The 17826-nt window shown below is 41.3% G+C and overlaps 1 protein-coding gene across 2 annotated transcripts in view; it reads right to left on the reverse strand.

The window, feature by feature from the left end:
* Positions 1-606: 606 nt before the first annotated feature.
* Positions 607-17826, reverse strand: part of Ecd (ecdysoneless cell cycle regulator) — a 29969-nt gene continuing 12749 nt past the window's right edge. For both annotated transcript variants that reach the window (XM_034498781.2, XM_034498780.2), the window contains 7 exons: positions 15388-15516; positions 11826-11911; positions 8753-8859; positions 8470-8656; positions 6710-6777; positions 4092-4324; positions 607-1031 (listed from right to left, as the gene is read on the reverse strand). In XM_034498781.2, coding sequence (XP_034354672.1) covers positions 798-1031; positions 4092-4324; positions 6710-6777; positions 8470-8656; positions 8753-8859; positions 11826-11911; positions 15388-15516 — 1044 coding nt within the window. In that variant the 3' untranslated portion in view covers positions 607-797. The remainder of the gene's footprint in view (positions 1032-4091; positions 4325-6709; positions 6778-8469; positions 8657-8752; positions 8860-11825; positions 11912-15387; positions 15517-17826) is intronic.

Genomic DNA, 17826 nt, shown 5'->3' on the forward strand with positions numbered 1-17826 from the left:
CTTTCACAGGACAATACACAGTAAGTGTATACAGCAAGAATAAAGTGTGACTGCCAACACCTGTAATTCTAGGACTTAGGGGGTAAAAAAGGAGGTATCAAAAACTTATCAATATGATGAACAGGAAGCAAAAGTATAAATTTCAAATGAAGTAAATCAGTTCCCTTCAATGTGTCCCAGCAACAGAAAACGTGAGGCCACCCTGGCCACAAGACTCTTAATAAACCAAAAAAAAAAGTAAATGTGAACCAAGAGAGGGCAATGAGGACAAACAAAGAAATGCCACATCTCCCTGCCCACGGAACCACGACTTCAACGTATATACATAAGACGGGAGGCATGGCAGCCTGAGGAGAGGGGACAGAAGCCAAGTGAGGCACCCAGGTGTAAGATGCCTCAGTCAGACCCAGTCGGTATGCTAATGTCTTTAATTGGGTAATTAAAGAATAATAGTTCTTTACCCTGAATTAGGAGCACATGTGGAGAATGTCACTTTAAGTTTTAGGACTTTTTATCTCATTAAAAAGTAAATGAGATGGGATTTTGCCAACTTAGAATTCTGACCTGTAGAGGAACACACCTAAGAGAGAAACTGAATATTCAGAATTACGCCAACAGCACAGTGTTTTACTGAACTACAAGGGAGACCATGTCTTGGGAGAATTTAAAGCAAACCAAACAAGTTCCAGGTCACAGGACTTGGGAGAGAGTGGCACTGGGACTCTTATGAAGAGTCGATTAGAATGAACACACTTGAGCTCTTGTTTATTCAGTGAGAAGAGCAGCTGGTGTGCAGGCTAATCCTTCACTGGCTGACTTGGGTTGTGATCAGCGTTGTCAGGCAGTCGCACACCCATGCTGTGTAGCAGATTGGAAGCAGGTCCTGCCAGGCCAGCTTGGGAGCTGTAGGATTCCAGTATATTTGAAACCAGGTTCAGGTCTACATCCACTGCTTCAACAGCGCAATCTCCTGCACCAGAATCTTCCTCATCTGAATTGTCATTTGCAATCTGGGATGGAGGATCCTTATTCTAGAGAGTGGAAAAGAGGGAGAGAGAACAACATGAGAAAGTGATAACCCCTTTAGGTTACATGTTGGTTATAGTAAAATGCATTATATTTGAATTCCAAATTTAAAATAAAATTTCCAATCCTCAGTGACACAAAGTCAAATGAGCTCTAATAATGTAATTTAATAAATATATGAACACCTGGCTCTATCAGGCATGGTGGCACACGCCTGTAATCCCAGTATTGGGAGGTGGAAGCCAGAGGTCAGTCACCCTCAACTGCACAAGGAGCTCCAGGTCAATGTGAACCAATATCCTGTCTTAAAACAAAACAGAAGAAACTTAGCTCGAAAGATTGTGACACATTTCTTTGCAAAAGAATTTCTACAAATTGAACATGTCTGTCCCTACTCTGAAATAATCCCCAAGAGATAACTATCATTAAAGAGGTACATTCATAGCCTGCAATAATATTAATAATTAATAAAAGACAAAAATCTAAATCTTGCAAATGAAAAAAACCTGGATTCCCTTTTTGTTCCCTGATCTCAGTGTTGAAAGTGGTGTCTAGCTACAAATCACCAGCCTAGCTACAAATTACCAGCCTGTTACTCAGGCCTCCAACTTCACAGGCTGGGAAAGATCTGAAAAACTGCATCCTGACCTAAATACTTTCTATCTTTGTCATTCAAACTGTGGTCCATGGACCAACAGTCTGCCTCTCTCAAGACTTCCCCAAACTAAAAATTTCAGCTTTTTGTCCATTTTGCTTAATAAAAGCCTGTATTGTATCAAGATCCTTAGGCAATATTTATTTACAATTAAGCCTAATTTTTATCAGGTTGAAAGCAACTATAGTTTGAAATGTGGTTTGGATGATTAAGCAAAGAGTTTATATTAACCATGAGCTCTCATGGACTCTGTCATTTCACACTAACTCTGACATGAGGACTGCTGGTTAGTGAGATAATGCACAGGAGATGGCTAAGCTCTATTTCACACTCTGATCCATGACACTCCAGTGTCTGTGCTATTCCCATAATGCCTCTTGCTGATAAACAGTTTTGGCAAAAACACTGAGAGAAATATGTAAATGGAAGTTCTAAATTTGGCTCTTAACTGGGGGGGATATGAAACAATTAAAATTGAAGTTATTTGGATATCTAAGTCCCTCTTAGCTGTCTTTAATTCTTTATTTTTTGGTTTGTTGAGACAGGGTCTCTCCATGTAGCCCTGCTGTCCTAGAACTTGCTCTGTAGACCAAGATGGCCTCACACTCAGAGATCTGCTGCCTCTGTCTTCTAAGTACTGGGATTAAAGGTGTGTACCTCTATGCTTGGGCTCTTTAAAATATTTTAAAGGTTTATTTATTCCCCTGACCCCATGTGTGTGTGAGTGAGTGTGTATGTGTAGTTGCTATGTACATGAGTATTCAGAAGTCAGAGATCAATTTGGGGGATTTGGTCCTCTCCTTCTGCCATGTAGATTCCAGGGATTGAACCCAGGTTGTCAGGCCTCAAAACAAAAACCCTTATCCACTGAGATATTACTCCAGCCTCTCTTCAGACACACACACAACCACATATACATACACCACACAAACTATACACCTATACACACACACACACACACACACACTCTACAGACAAAAGAAGATTCATTTGTAATGGCAGTAGTGGTAATAATCACATGCTAATTTGAGTACATAATGACTCTTAAATTCACATAGAGAATATAACTATAGGGCCTGGAGGGATGGCTCAACTCGAAGAGCATCTGTGTGCCACCGTGAAGAGCAGAGTTTCAGCTACAGCACCCAAGAGACAAGCCAGGCGTCCTGCAAACACTGGCTACTCTGCTCTAAGGGAGTCAATGGCTTGTCTCACCTCAGCACATGCACAGTGATATGCACTTTCATACACATGTGCATACATACATACTATACACAGAGACACACAATAAATCTTAAAAAATTGGAGACGGCTCAGTGGTTGGGAGCACTATCTGATTATCTAGAGGGCCCAGGATTGATTTCCAGCACCCACTTGGCAGCTTACAACTGATGTAATTCCAGTTCCATCTGTAACTTCAGTCCTAGAAAATCTGATGCCCTCTTCTGGCCTCCCTGGGCACCAGGCATACACATGGTGCACAGACATACATGCACACAAAACATCCACAGATATACTTTTAAAGAAATTAAATATTCTGAGTTTTTTTGGTAAGATGTATTTATGTGTACGAATATTTTGCTTGCATGGATCTATATTCACCAAGGGTGTGCCTGGTGTCTTCAGAGATAGGAAGAGGGTGTCAGGTCCCCTGGAACTGGAGTTGTAAGCTACGCTGCTGAATCCAGGTCCTCTGCAGGAGCAGCCAGTGCTCTAAGTGGCTGAACATCTCTCCAGTCCCCCTCTCCTCTTTAAGAATATAATTATAACCAGGCCCATGTCCGTAGTCCCACAGTCTCAGGAGGCTGAGCTAGGAGAATCACTTGAGCCCAAAAGTTTAAAACCACTTTGGGCAACTTACTACAGTGAAGGAAAGGGCAGGACAGAGAAGGGGAAGGGAGAGGAAGAAGCAGTCATTACATTTGTATTTAGAAAACCAAGTTTATAATCTGCTTTTTCCTTTCAGTGGTGAGGACTCAACCGAAGGCTTTGTGCACGTCAGATCCCTGCTGTACCACTGAGCTACCTGCCCTTCTTTCATAGACTCAGTATGTGTGTGGCTCCTCCACAGGCCTCAAACTCTTGGGCTCCATTAATCCTCCCTTCTCGGCCTTGTCAGCAGCTGTGAACTACAGACACATGTCATTGCACCTGGCCTCTATAATCTTTCATTACATCAATGTTAAGCAAAAACTAGCACTCTTGGGTTGGGAGCATAGCTCAGTGATGAACTATGTGCTTAGTATGTACCCCAGGTCCTGGGGCCAATTCTTAGCATTAATCAGTCAGTTACTACAATTAGCACTCATTTATTTCAAATCTCACAAATCAAAAAGAAAGGAAAACTCAGATGATATATGACTTACTCTCCTACACATACTTAGAGAAGGAGAGGTTAAAAAACACTTACCAATTGCTTCCGGGTACTAAAGCTCTTGCCCATGCTGGTGTGAGCCAGTTCCTGGTCCATCTGGGCCATGTAGGACTTGAGACTGCCAAGAGTTCCTTTCAGAGATTCAGACTCCTGAGCTTCAAAGCCCAAGTCATCATCGCTGTCTAAACATTCAAAGTCATCTTCATGCAGATCATCAGAGTCTGACTCCTGAGGCAGATCATCAGAGTCTGACTCCTGAGGCTTTGTCCCTATAATCATCGAGACACAGAAAGAACCACTTGGTGAAATTTTTTGAACAGGGTTATACCTCTCGAAAGGATTGGGATATTCCACCAGGACCACGTGACTTAATCCAAATACTTTGTAAATCCTTTCAAGCTGGACAGTGGTGACACATGCCTTTGATCCCAGCACTTGGGAGGCAGAGGCAGGCAGATCTCTGAGTTCCAGGACAGCCAGGGTTACACCAAGAAACCATGTCTCAAAAAAAAAAAAAAAAAAAAAAAAAAAAAAATCTTTCCCAAAACAGTAATTCAGGGACATTTATAGAATGGAGAACAGGCTGAGCCAAGAGATTCAACTTTAGTTTTCGATGTGAATTTGATGACTTAAAAGCTTTTCTCTTAAACAGATGGAAAGCTGGGCTGTTGGGACAGCTCCCAAGGGCAGGCGCTGGCAGTGACCTGCTGACCCAGAGGCACAAGAAGACAATGCTCCATAAAGTTGTCCTCTGCTCTTTATAACCAAGTTGTTGCACACACACTCCCATACACGTAATACATACACACACTGATGATGATGATAATAATAATAACAACAACAACAACAACAAAATTTTAATTTAAACACTGGGCTGGGAGTATAGCTCAGAGGTAGAGAACCTGAGTAGCAGGAATTAGGCCCTGGGTTTGCTCCCTAAAACATAAAAAATACAAATAAAAATCTGGGAGCTGGAGAGACGGCTCAGAGGTTAAGAGCACTTGTTGTCTTGCAGAGAACTTGCATTTGATTCCCAGCACCCACATGGTCATTCACAACTATCTGGAACTCCAGTTCTAGGATATCCAGTACCCATTCTGGCCATCTTGGGGATCAGGCACACATATTGTGCACATAAACAGACACAGACAAGATACTTATACATCAAACAACTCTTTAAAAAATACAAATACACATTACAAAATTAGTAAATCACATAAACATATATTGATGTCAACATTCAACCACCCAGAGACACTAGTTCCTAGCTCACTGACTTCTCTGAGACATCCCTGAACACTTGGTTGGTGTCCAGATGTCAGATGAAACAGCTACAGCTCTGTGTACAGGCATATGCAAATAAGCTTTATTTTCATTTGTGTGTGTACATGCATATGCCCATGTGTGCAGGAACCTACATGGGCCAGAAGAGGGCACCAGATTCCCTAGAGCTGGATTTATAGGAGGTTGTGCGCTGCCTGACTTGACTTCTCAGAACCAAACTCCATCCCTTGACAGACCAGTAAGGCAGCCCATGGTTTTCTTTCTTAACTTAGATGTACTCATACTGAACTATGGTCTGCTTTTCTACATACTATGTCTTGTAGGCCTTCTTCCTGCAGAATACATAGGTGACTTCATACTTTATTATAGCTGTGTAAATTCATAATACAGTGATTTATTTACCCAATTCTCTCTTGGTGGTCATTAGAATTTTGGTACTACAAAAAAGCACTACAGTGACCATCAGTGACCACTTACCTCTTTCACAGAGAGAACCCCTGAAGTGTGAAATTGCTAAGTGAAAAATGACGGGCTTCCTAGAGTCTCAAATTGTCCAGTGAAAAGACAGCTTATATTTCTTGCAGAGTTTGATGATATTCATTTCTCCAGCCCTTACAAATAACTGATTGTTGGCTTCTTCAATAAGGTAAGAGAAAAAAATCATGCTTTTATTTTGCCTGCTTACTAAGAAGAGTTGACAACTTTCAAACATGTGCTGTTACCCTCCAGTGTGCAGTCTATTCACACTCTGCGTTTCTGTTTTGTGTGTGTATATGTGTGTATGCACACATGTGTGCCAGTGTGTCTGCATGTGCATACACATGCAGGTGGAGGACAAAGCTGATATCAGGTGTCTTCTGTCAGTCTTCTCCTTGTATTCTGACTCACAGCCTCTCACTAGCAAGCTCCAGGGATCAGCCTATCTATTTCTGTGACTTCAGTCCGGGAACTAGGGGCCTATTCATCTGTGCTTGGCTTTTTTCGAGAGTGCCAGCAATCTGCACTCAGGCCCTCATACTCCCATGCAGCAAGCACATCACGACCTGAGCCATCTCCCCAGCCCTCTGTGCTGTTTAGTTTTCTTACTGAACATTAAGTCTGAAAGACAAAACAAAGACATAATATGGAAGTCACACTAAAACCCTTCCAAAACAGAAAAGGCGCATGCTCTCAGTCAGTGAGCAGCTAGCAGGTCAAGCTGCCTCTGTAAAGTGCTTCAACAGGGCAGTACTTTATGGTTTAAAACAACTTGAAACCATCAGGAAAAAGTAGTATCTCGGCTCATAAATGACCTAATGTCCCAGTTCTCCAGAAAGAGTGATAGCCCTTCACAGTTTCAAAGTAAAAGTAAGCACCACACTGTAACTCACCTAAAATCTTATCAAAATAATTCAGAAAAGAATCTGCATCAAAAGTGATTGGAGCTTCTGAAGAGTCTCTGAAAGATAAAGGGAAAAGGGCATGAAATTTCTCCTGATCACAGTTCTTTGAGGTATTTTCAAAGACAGTGTGCTATGCTTATAGAAAGTACCAGAAATATCTAAGAAAAGAATAGCAAAGGAAATTTTAGTTTAAATAAATAAGAAAAATTCCTTGTGCTTATTAATCTTTAATGGCAACAGAAATACACAAATCTGGTGGCAGAAAAGTAAAAACTATACCTTTTTTACATACATTAGAGCATATACATTTGGTGGCCTATCTGTTCTCTACTCCCTACAAGATACTCAGTAAGAGAAATAATTTATCTGAGATCCTTTACTTAACACTTATTCTTATAGGACTTCAAGTTACACCTCTAAGCCCAGCATTTGGGAGTGTAGTCAGGAAGGTCACAATTTCATATGAGGGTTTTTTTTTGGGGGGGGGGGGGATTCGAGACAGGGTTTCTCTGTGTAGCCCTGGCTGTCCTGGAACTCACTCTGTAGACCAGGCTGGCCTCAAACTCAGAGATCTGCATGCCTCTGCCTTCCAAGTGCTGGGATTAAAGGCCTGTGACACCACTGCCCAGCGATTTCATGAGTTTAAGGCAAGAAAATAACAATAACAAAAATCAAAGCTTATCAAATTGATAAAATTACACATTCTCTTCTTCTTTCTTTCTTTGAAAGTAATCTTTTTAAAAAAGATTTATTTATTTATTCATTTATTTATTTTATTTATTTATATACATACACTGTAGCTGTCTTCAGACACACCAAAAGAGGGCATCAGATCCCATTACAGATGGTTGTGAGCCACCATGTGGTTGCTGGGAATTGAACTCAGGACCTCTGGAAGAGCAGTCAGTGCCCTTAACTGCTGAGCCACCTCTCCAGCCCCCTATTCTTTCTTTCTTAGCAACAAACAATGAGCATAAACTTGTATCTTTTCTTACAGTCCAGGAATAACCACACTGACCAGGTCCGCTGGGCTGAGGAAGGAGCCCACCAGGATGCACTAGTTAGTGAGCACAGCCTCTGGGTCAATCCCATTACCACCAAAAGGAAAAGAAGAGAGACATTTGCTGTGTGGGTAACAATCTATCTACTCTTTTCCCTAGTTAGTTGCCACAAAGAAGCTCTGTGATTACTTCTGCCCCTGATAGGTTCCTTAAATCCTTCTCTTTGAGTTTCAAGACTCCAATCTGCTATATGGTAGGAGATTAGAAGCTTGAGTTGATTGAGAGCTACATGCTATAGAGTCTGAATTAGAGTCTAAAGAAGTTGGGCATGGGAGCCCACAACTTTAAAAATACCAATACTCTGGAGGCAGAGGCATGTGAACAGTTGTAATTTCAAGGTTATCCTGGTCTATATAGTGAGTAACAGGACAGCCAGGGCTATATAAAGAGACCTATCTAAAACAAAACCCCAAAAAACAAAAAAACCCACAAAACCAAAACAAAACCCAAGTAATTAACAAACAAACTAGAGCGAAGTTAAAGTGCCAGAGTTCTGGTGCTAGCTTTTAAATCCTTCCAGTTTTCTGCCTTACTTGAGGAATTACAAAGGCTACTTGAAATCTCTTTCACCTCAGATAAGAAATAAGGAATATCGAAACAGGACAGAAGAAAGTCAAAGTGGACATGATACTTTCCATGGACAATGACTTCGACCTCTGGAATAACTAACTGCTCCAGTGCACTCACCTGGGCAGCTCTGCCCCCTTGTGGGTTGACACTTTGGAGATGAAGGCCTTCATGCTGTCTGAGACCTGTGCCACATCATAGTTCTGCTGCTCCTCCTTCTGGGGACTGGGCTGAGATTCTTTTCTGCCAGCAGTGTCTTGCAGCAGCTGGTCCAGCTGGTCTGGTGAGAGGTCTAACCACTGATCATCTGAGAAAGAAAGCAGGTATGCTGTGTCACAGGGAAGGCCCTCCTGGAAAGGCCTCTCAGTGCAGACCTTCCCGATATGCTCCTGCCCTGGCTCACCATCCTCAGGAGGAAGGTCAGCTTCTTCTGTCTTGAGCTCGTCAACATCAAATGGCATCGTCTGTAGCATGGTTAAGATCTCTTCACCTGGGCTCATAGCAAGTGAACTATAAAAAATGAAAGATACCAGCATTTCTTATAAAGGTGACATGACTCACTATCCACACCGATGGAACCATCTCAGCCATTTAGATGAAGCAAACTCATTAACAGCTGGGTACTTTGATAAATCACATGAGTAAATTATCCCTACCCCATGTTATGCAAGCATTACTGGACAAGAAAAGAAATCATAAATGGAAAAACACAGGTGGATGTGATAGTGCATGTTGTAACCACAGTGCTTGAGAGGCAGAGGCAGGAGGATCAGGATTTCCAAACCAGTCTCAGATATACAACAGGTTTAAGGCCAGCCTGGGCTTTAAAAAAAAAAAACCAAAAAAAAAAGATACTGGAAATTAACCAATATAACAAACCCTAAAATGGCAAAATACTGTCATTTGAGAACAGCAATACTAAAGAGATATAGAAGAAGGCAATTAATTACTTTTAGTGGGGTATGGACAAGTTTTTTTTTTGTTTTGTTTTTTTTGTTTTTTTTAAGAATAGACAGGGCCTGCAACATGGCTCAGTGATGACCTGTGTTTGATCGATCCTCAGGACCCACAGTGGAAGGAGAAGACTGGCTCTGCAGGGTGTCCTCTAACCTCCACAAGTATGCTGTGGCTGGCACATATGCACCCAGAACATTCACAATTCACTCTGTGGGTTTAAGTACATTAACAAGTATATGAGGTAATATTTATGTTACTTATACTTAAACATTCTGCAGTGGACACACACTTTAAAACACCACAGTGTAAATAAAACATAGGCACAATTTTATCTGTCACTTAAAAATAAGTCTGAAAAAAATACATTGCAATTCATATTTTGGATGAATACTTCGGGTACTTGTAAATTTTCATTATTATAATTGCCAATAAACTTTAAGAGATGTGAGAACAGCATGATCAGAGAGATATTTTCCTGGCTCTAATGGTTGAATTGAAAGAGAAGACTCACTAGAGGCTGAGAACCAGGTTTATATATGGATACAGTTGAAGAGATTAGGACCTAGGCTGTGGCAGGACAGCAAGGGGTGTGCAGAACATGGAGAATAATAACCAGAGCTACAGACTGGATCCACGGACAATGAGGATGAGAGTGGTTAGTCCTAGTAAAAGATTATGAGATTAGTCCCCAGGGTTGCATTTGCCTTGGGAAGGTAGGAGATCAAGAGTTCAAGGTTAACCTCAGCTACCCTGTAAATTCAAGGTCAGCTCTGGCTATACAAGACCCTGTCTCAAAACAGACACAAAAAAGTCACGAACCCCATTATTAAAAGGCTCTAAAACCTGGAGAGATTGCTCAGAGGTTAAGAACACTTAACTCTTGCAGAGCTTCCAGATGTGTTTCCCTGCACTCACGTGATAGCTCACAATCATTAGTAACTCCAGTTCCAGGGTTCTAGTTCTCTCTACTGTTCTCTGAAGGCACCGGGAACAAACATGGAACACAAACATATAGCTGGGCAGCACTCATAGGCATTAAATGAAATGAATTTAAATAAATGAAAGAAGATGTTTAAGTACTGGGACTCAAGACCAGGTTTGGAGAAAGAGTTTGGTTCATAACAGTTTAAAGGGCCAGAATGGTAGCTCATGTTCCAGAACTTGGGAGGAGGCAGGAGGAACGGGAATACACAGTAAAACTCTGACTCAAATATCAAAAGACTAAACCAAAGCAAATCAGAATGAAACAGCTAAAAAATGATTATTTTTTAATAATCCCTGAGAAATGGGAGTCTCTCTTAAAACTTTCACATTCTGGTTGTTTTGTTTCTTGAGTTAAGGTTTCTCTTTAAGAGCCAGGTTGGCCTAGAAACTATGTAGCTAGCTTCAAGCTTCTTCGAGACCGTCCTCCATTAGCTTCCTGAGTGCTAGGACGACACCAGTGAACCATCACACCCAGCTTAATGTATTAGATGTTTAGAGTAGCTTGTATATCTTCCTCAGTAGCAAAAACAGTTGTGTGCCCTATGTACTCCATTTCCTTAAATATAAAGAACTGTAGAGGTGACTCAGACAGAGGTTAAGAGTACTGGTTGCTTTTCCAAAGGAACTGGGTTCAATTACCAGCACCATCATGGCAGCTTTCAACCGTCTATAACGAAGCTCCATGGGATCTGACAACCTCTTCTGGCTTCCTTAGGGAGCCAGGCATGCATGGTACACAGATATACATACAGGCAAATTTCTCTCTCTCTCTCTCTCTCTCTCTCTCTCTCTCTCTCTCTCTCTCTCACACACACACACACACACACACACACACACACGCACACACTCACACACATATATAACACAATAAATTTAAAAAAGGAACTGTATGTACTCAGGCAATGATGGCACACACCATTAGTTCCAGCAGGAGACAGAGACAGGTAGATCTCTGAGTTTGAAGCCACCCTGATCTACAGAGCAGGTTCCAGGATAGCCAGGGCTACACAGAAAAACCCTGTCTTGAAAAACCAAAAGAAAAAAAAAAGTACTCAGAAAAATAAATAAATAAAATTAGGAATAAAAATCTATAATCTCTAGAAGGAAATAAATCAAAATAATAGTGGTCAACTTTGGAATAAATATTTTCCTTCTCACATCATTCTCGATTTGTACTAGAGTATCTTTGTTTTTTTATAACAATAACAAAGGTCTTACTTATGGCAGGCAAGATGCCGCTGGGAGCCTGATGACGTGGGTTTGATCTCCAGAAGCCACCGAGGACAATTTTTCAAAGTTTGAATCTTTGAAAGTTGTCCTTTAACTTTTACACACACACACACATACACACACACACACACACACACACATACACACACACATGCACACACACCACAGCATGCTTGTGCCTGCATTCACACACATCTTACACATACATACAACCATGATAAATAGGTTTTTAAAATATATTATTCAGAAAGAACTACCCAGCTGCTAGCCTGCCTTACTCTGTGATGGGTCCTGGCTATACTCACCTTTCTGGCCGATGTATGGAGAGCTGGAAATAGTTCTTTGCCATTTCGAGTCTCTCCTGGTACTGAGCAGAACCTTCCAGTAGTCCCTTGAAAACACAATAACAATACCTGACATTAGAACAGTACTTATATGTTATATCATTAAACAGCACACCTACTAGTGACGTTGAAAAAAGCAGCATGTGACACTCAGGAACTCAGAGGTCCCAGGCCTCACATATGTTTTCTCATTAATTTATATGTGTGGACTCCAATATCTTCCAAGCAAGTAAGGTACTAAGCTGGATGCAGTCTTAGGTTTTGTTTGTTTTGTTTTGTTTTGTTTGAGACAAGTTCTCATTATATATCCCTGGTTGCCTGGAATCCACTATGTAGAACAGATCAGCTTCAGAGTCAGAGGTCTGAATGCATTTGGTGGGATTAAAGACTATGCTCCAATAATTAACATTTTACCAATCAGAAACCTTTTCTAGTCTGGAGGATTCTCTACCAATTTATTTATTTACAACTGACTAATTAGTAACTAACTTCTAAAACAAGACAAGTTTGCCAAACAGAACCAAAAGTCACATTATCCCACCATAGTCTTCCTTCTGTTGTCTACACCATTTTCACAGTAGCTGTCACACCTACTATTTTACTCTTTAGAAACATACCACACGGGCTGGAGAGATGGCTCAGTGGTTAAGAGCACTGACTGCTCTTCCAGAGGTCCTGAGTTCAATTCCCAGCAACCACATGGTGGCTCACAACCATCTGTAATGGGATCTGATGCCCTCTTCTGGTATGTCTGAAGACAGCTACAGTGTACTCACATAAATAAATAAATAAATCTTAAAAAGGAAACAGACCACACTCTCCCACGCTGTTTCATACTGCCACACAATCGTTAGAATCATAATATTCCTACAGGCTTCCGACACTTCGGATGTTTCTCATAAAAGATCATCCGAAATGAAGGTTCTGAGTGAAAGTTACCAGAGTTTCTGGGACACATTCTCAAATGTTCTTTCTCTCTGTTTCTAGGTTTCAACCCGAGTCTTGCATAGATCATGTAAGTGCTCCACACTGGGCGACATTCTCAGTCCAATTTTACTATTGTATAGAAAATAGGGCTTGTAAGTGGCTCAGCTGGCCCTGAAACAGCTACACAATCAGGCCTTGAGCTTAGAACTTCCTATTTAAGCCTCTAGGTAACTAGGATTGTGTGTGTATGCTACCACAGCTGGCCTGAATTTGGTTGTTTTAGTGTTTCACTAGATATGTTAATTATAAATAGTGATGGGTTTCAGGACATTTTCATACATACATCTAATGCAGTTTGGTCATCCTTACTCTACCACACTCGCAAATCACTTTCATTTAAAGGTCTGTTGATGAGGATAGCGGCTGTGTATAAGAGCATTCCCTTTACCTGGCCTTCAGTACTGTGCTCCCATGCTTATATCTGCCACCTGTGAGCTGGTCTTACTGCTGTTCGCATTAGTTCTCTGGGACAAGGCTGGCCTGGAACTCATGAAGATGCACATGTCTTTGAACTCTGATCACCCTGTCTCCACTTCCCACGTGCTAGGATTGGAGGCATGAGCCACCACACTCAGCATTGAAGATAAATATTTTCTCAGAAATTTACTATTCTTCTTTGTGTGATTTTTCTTTCTCCTTTTTGTTTTACCTTGTTTGTTTGGGTTAGGATCTTACTAAGTAGCTTTGACTGCCTGAAATTTACAATGTAGACCAGGCTGGCCTTGAACTGGCATTGATTCCTATGTCTGTCTTCTGAGTGCTGGAATTAGAGGCATGTGTCACCACACCTGCCTTGTAACTTTTAATTTCGTGAGAATTTCATACATGTACATGAGGTGTTGTATCAAGTCCACCCTCTCACGTTCCTTCAGCTTCTCTGCCTTCTACCATTACTCCTTCCCAGCTTTCTATCTGTTTGTGTTTAAGCCCACTGAGTCTAATTCACGCTAGCATGTGATGGGTGTAGGGCCATCTGTCTGAGTAGCCTCTCAGAGACAGAACCTTCAAGAAAACCGGCTCTCCCTCTGCCAGCAGCCATCAACTATCCTCAGCGAGGGTAGGACTTTGTGACCACTTCCCTCTTGCATGCTGGGGTTTTGTCTAGCTTGATCTTGTGCAGGTCTTGTGCATGCTGTCACAGCTGCTGTGGGTTCAAATGTGCGGCTGCCCTGCTTTGTCTGAAAACACTGTTTTGCTGTCCTCTCCTATCTCCGGTTCTTACAGTCTTTTGAGATGATCCCTGAGCCTTGAGCTATGTGTAAAGTAAGTGTCCCACTTAGAGATGAGCACCCTGCAGTCTCTCGTTCTCTCTGTAGACCACTTGTGGTTTGTAGTTTTTAGTATCACTTTCTTTGCTAATGTTCTTGTCTAGTAGCTTCATGTTGCTTTTTCAATTTTTACAAGTTGCTCATCAGATAGAAGTCATAAATTTTATCACTTGACAAATATAAAATTAGAATTCTCTAGTATTAGGCTGGTGAGATAGTAAAGCACCTGCTGCCAAGCCTGATGACCTGAGTTCAACCCTGAGACCCCTACAGAAAACTGACTCTCACAAGTCGTCTTCTGACCTCCACCTGCTGTAGCATATACACAGCCCCTCAACTAAATTAAAAAAAAAAAAAATGCAATTTTAAAGATTTTAAAAAATAAAACTGGCCGGGTGGTGGTGGCGGCACACGCCTTTAATCCCAGCACTTGGGAGGCAGAGGCAGGTGGATTTCTGAGTTCGAGGCCAGCCTGGTCTACAGAGTGAGTTCCAGGACAGCCAGGGATACACAGAGAAACCCTGTCTCGGAAAAAAAAAAAAACAAAACACAAAAAACAAAAAAACAATAACAACAAAAAACTGGGTGTGGTTTTAGCCTCTCAGCATTTGGGAGGCAGAAGCAGGAGGGTCTTTTTGAATTTGAAGCCAAACTGGTCCACATAATAAGCTCCCAGACAGCCAGGATTACAGAAGAGACCTTGTCTCAAACAACAATAATTTTAAAATAATCCTCTAGTATCATAGATATTGAATAAATACTATCTCATTGCCTACTTCCTATGCCTGGATATCATTGAAGTGCCCTTCTATTTGAGCTTCTATAATTATATTTTACTTTTAAATAAGACATGACTTGATTTTCTGTGAGTTGTAGATTTTAAAATTAAGCACTACAGAGGCTGGGGAGATGGCAGTGGACAAAGGCCTTTCTGTGTAAGCATAAGAACCTGCGTTGGAATCCCCAGAACCCACATCAAACAAACAAACAACAATACAGGAGTGATAGCACACACCTGGAAGCCCAGAGCTGAGGGGAGAGCTGGAAAATCCTGGGCATGCCCTGGACAGCCAGTGCAGCCATTTGGTAAGTCCAATGAGAGGAAGACATCCTCCACCCATGTCTGGCCTCCATACATGAAAACACCTCTCTCTCTCTCTCTCTCTCTCTCTCTCTCTCTCTCTCTCTCTCTCTCTCTCTCTCACACACACACACACACACACACACACACACACACACACACTCATGAGAATAAGCACAAGTCTCACCTTAAAGTAATCATTCCTTTTCAGACTTTCAAGGAAGCTGGCCCAGAGCGGTGAAGCAGTCACAAGGGATTTCCTGGAGTCAGAAAAATGTGGGCTACATTTGGAGCACAAAATCTCAAATCCATGAGCCTAGATGAGGCAGACAGAATTTTTATTATGTTACCTTGTTTTCTTTTTTTCTCTACCATCTTAAATTAACTTCTTCTCATTCAGCCCCAATCTAGAACTAGGTGACCAGACACAAGAGCATGTGAACACTTAACACATGTTTTGGTTTTGTGGTTGTTTTCAGACAGGGTTTCACTATGTAGCTTTGGGTGGCCTGGAACTCAGAGATCCACCCACCTGCCTCTGCCTCCCAAGTACTGGGAACAAAGTATGTACCACTTAGAACACTTTTTAAATTTTATGAAAAGTAAGAATTGATTTCTGAGCTAGCAAGTTGGCTCAGTGCTTGCCACTAAGCCTGACAACCTGTGTTCAGTCCCTGGAACCCACATGGTAGAAGAGAAAAGACAGCTCCTCTGACCCTCAGGTGCACCACAGCAGGCTCCCCAACCCTGCCGTGCACACAAAATAAATAAACAGAAATTTATTTTTACTTATTGAAATATATATTGAGGCCAGACAGTGATGGCGCATGCCTTTAATCCCAGCACTTGGGAGGCAGAGGCAGGAGGATTTCTGAGTTCAAGGCCAGCCTGGTCTACAGAGTAAGTTCCAGGACAGCCAGGGCTACACAGAGAAACCCTATCTCGAAAAACAAAAACAAAAACAAAAAAATTAAAAAAAAAAAAAAAGAAAGAAAGAAATATATATTGAAATAAAATGTGAAAATAAGTAAGTTGAGCATATTTTCAAACACAGAAGAGAATTTCATTTTATGATCATTTAAAAAATAATATGCCACAACAATTCAGATATTTCCAACGCCCAGCCTCTGACCTCAGAAGTAAGCTGGGAGCTCAGGTAGATTTCCATGACATCGCTCTATTCCACCCCTTTTGTGACCCAAGAGGACCACACACTATCTGTGTAGCTGTGCAGTGTGGAGAGAATTTCCCAGCAGCACACATCAATCTGTCCACTTCACTTCACAGACAGGCCATAATTCACCTACTCTCCCACTGCAGACTTGGTGTTTGTGAGCTCAGTACTACAATGTTCCTGAGCTTCTGTCTGTGTTTTTGCACCTGAAAATACCTTTCTAGAAGTGAGAATGATAAGGAAACTGGCCAGTGCAGTTTCAGTGTGGGTGGATATTGGCACACCACTCCTCACCGGGACCCAATCAGCTCTTCCTCCTTTCTGTCTCTTTCTTTCTCTCTTTTCCTTCCTTCCTTCCTTCCTTCCTTCCTTCCTTCCTTCCTTCCTTTTTTCCTTCCTTATGGATTTTCAAGACAGGGTCTCACTCTGAGCCCCTGACCATCCTGAAACTCTTCCTCCTGAGTCCTAAGATTAAAAGGGTGCACACCATGCCTGGCATATTAAAGTATCCTTTTCCTTTATATATTCTTATAATTTCTTACAAACTCGGTATATGTTCTCATACTTTTTATACTTGCCAGTCTTGTGGTAAAAAAAAAACAAAAAAAAAACAAAAAAAACCTAATTGTAGCTTTAAATTATATTAACTTTTAAGAACAGAAGTCAACATTTTTAAATTTTTAATTAAAATTCATTTGTATTTCTTTTTCTGTGAACTATCTGTTTAGCTTCTGAACAATTAATATCATTTTCTCTAGGAATACCTAATAGTCCTTCTTCAGGTTTTCTAGTATCTTTTGAGTTCATGATATTTTTTTTCCGTGCATAATTTCTCTTCTCCATTACTGTCATGTTGTTATTTGAGGCAGTTGCTATCTGTTATCCAGCTGTGCTCTGTCTCCTGAACTCTAATTAGGTTCACAGATACACACTGTGCTTATCTAGAAATCTTTATAAAATCAAATTAGTCAATCTTTTATTCTGGTTCCAAGTCATGCTTAAAAAGGCCTTTCTTAGTCAGATGATACTTTTCCTATATTTTCTAATTTTATAGTTTCAGTTTTTATATTTAATCAAAGTAGAACTTATTTTGCTCTAAGTGTGAAGACACCGACTTTCATTCTCAGACGGCCCCACAGCTGTTGGATCACTGAGGCCCCGATGAAATGATGAACTTTACTACACTGTCACACAAGAGGGCGTGTTTCCAGTTCCTACACTGTGTCATTCATCATCAGGGGAAAACGACACGCAGCTGAACTGTTGCTGAACAGCAGGAAACTGTTGCCTACAGGGATCTGAGTAATTTCTGTCTCTATCATTAATGCTCAAGGGTGTGTGTGTGTGTGTGTGTGTGTGTGTGTGTGTAGACGGGTATGTACATGTGGATGCAGGTACTCAGAGAGGCCTAAAGCCTGGGAATGCCCTGGATCTGGAATCACAGGCTGCTGT

This window comes from Arvicanthis niloticus, chromosome 3, assembly GCF_011762505.2.
Source record: "Arvicanthis niloticus isolate mArvNil1 chromosome 3, mArvNil1.pat.X, whole genome shotgun sequence".
NCBI lineage: Eukaryota > Metazoa > Chordata > Mammalia > Rodentia > Muridae > Arvicanthis > Arvicanthis niloticus.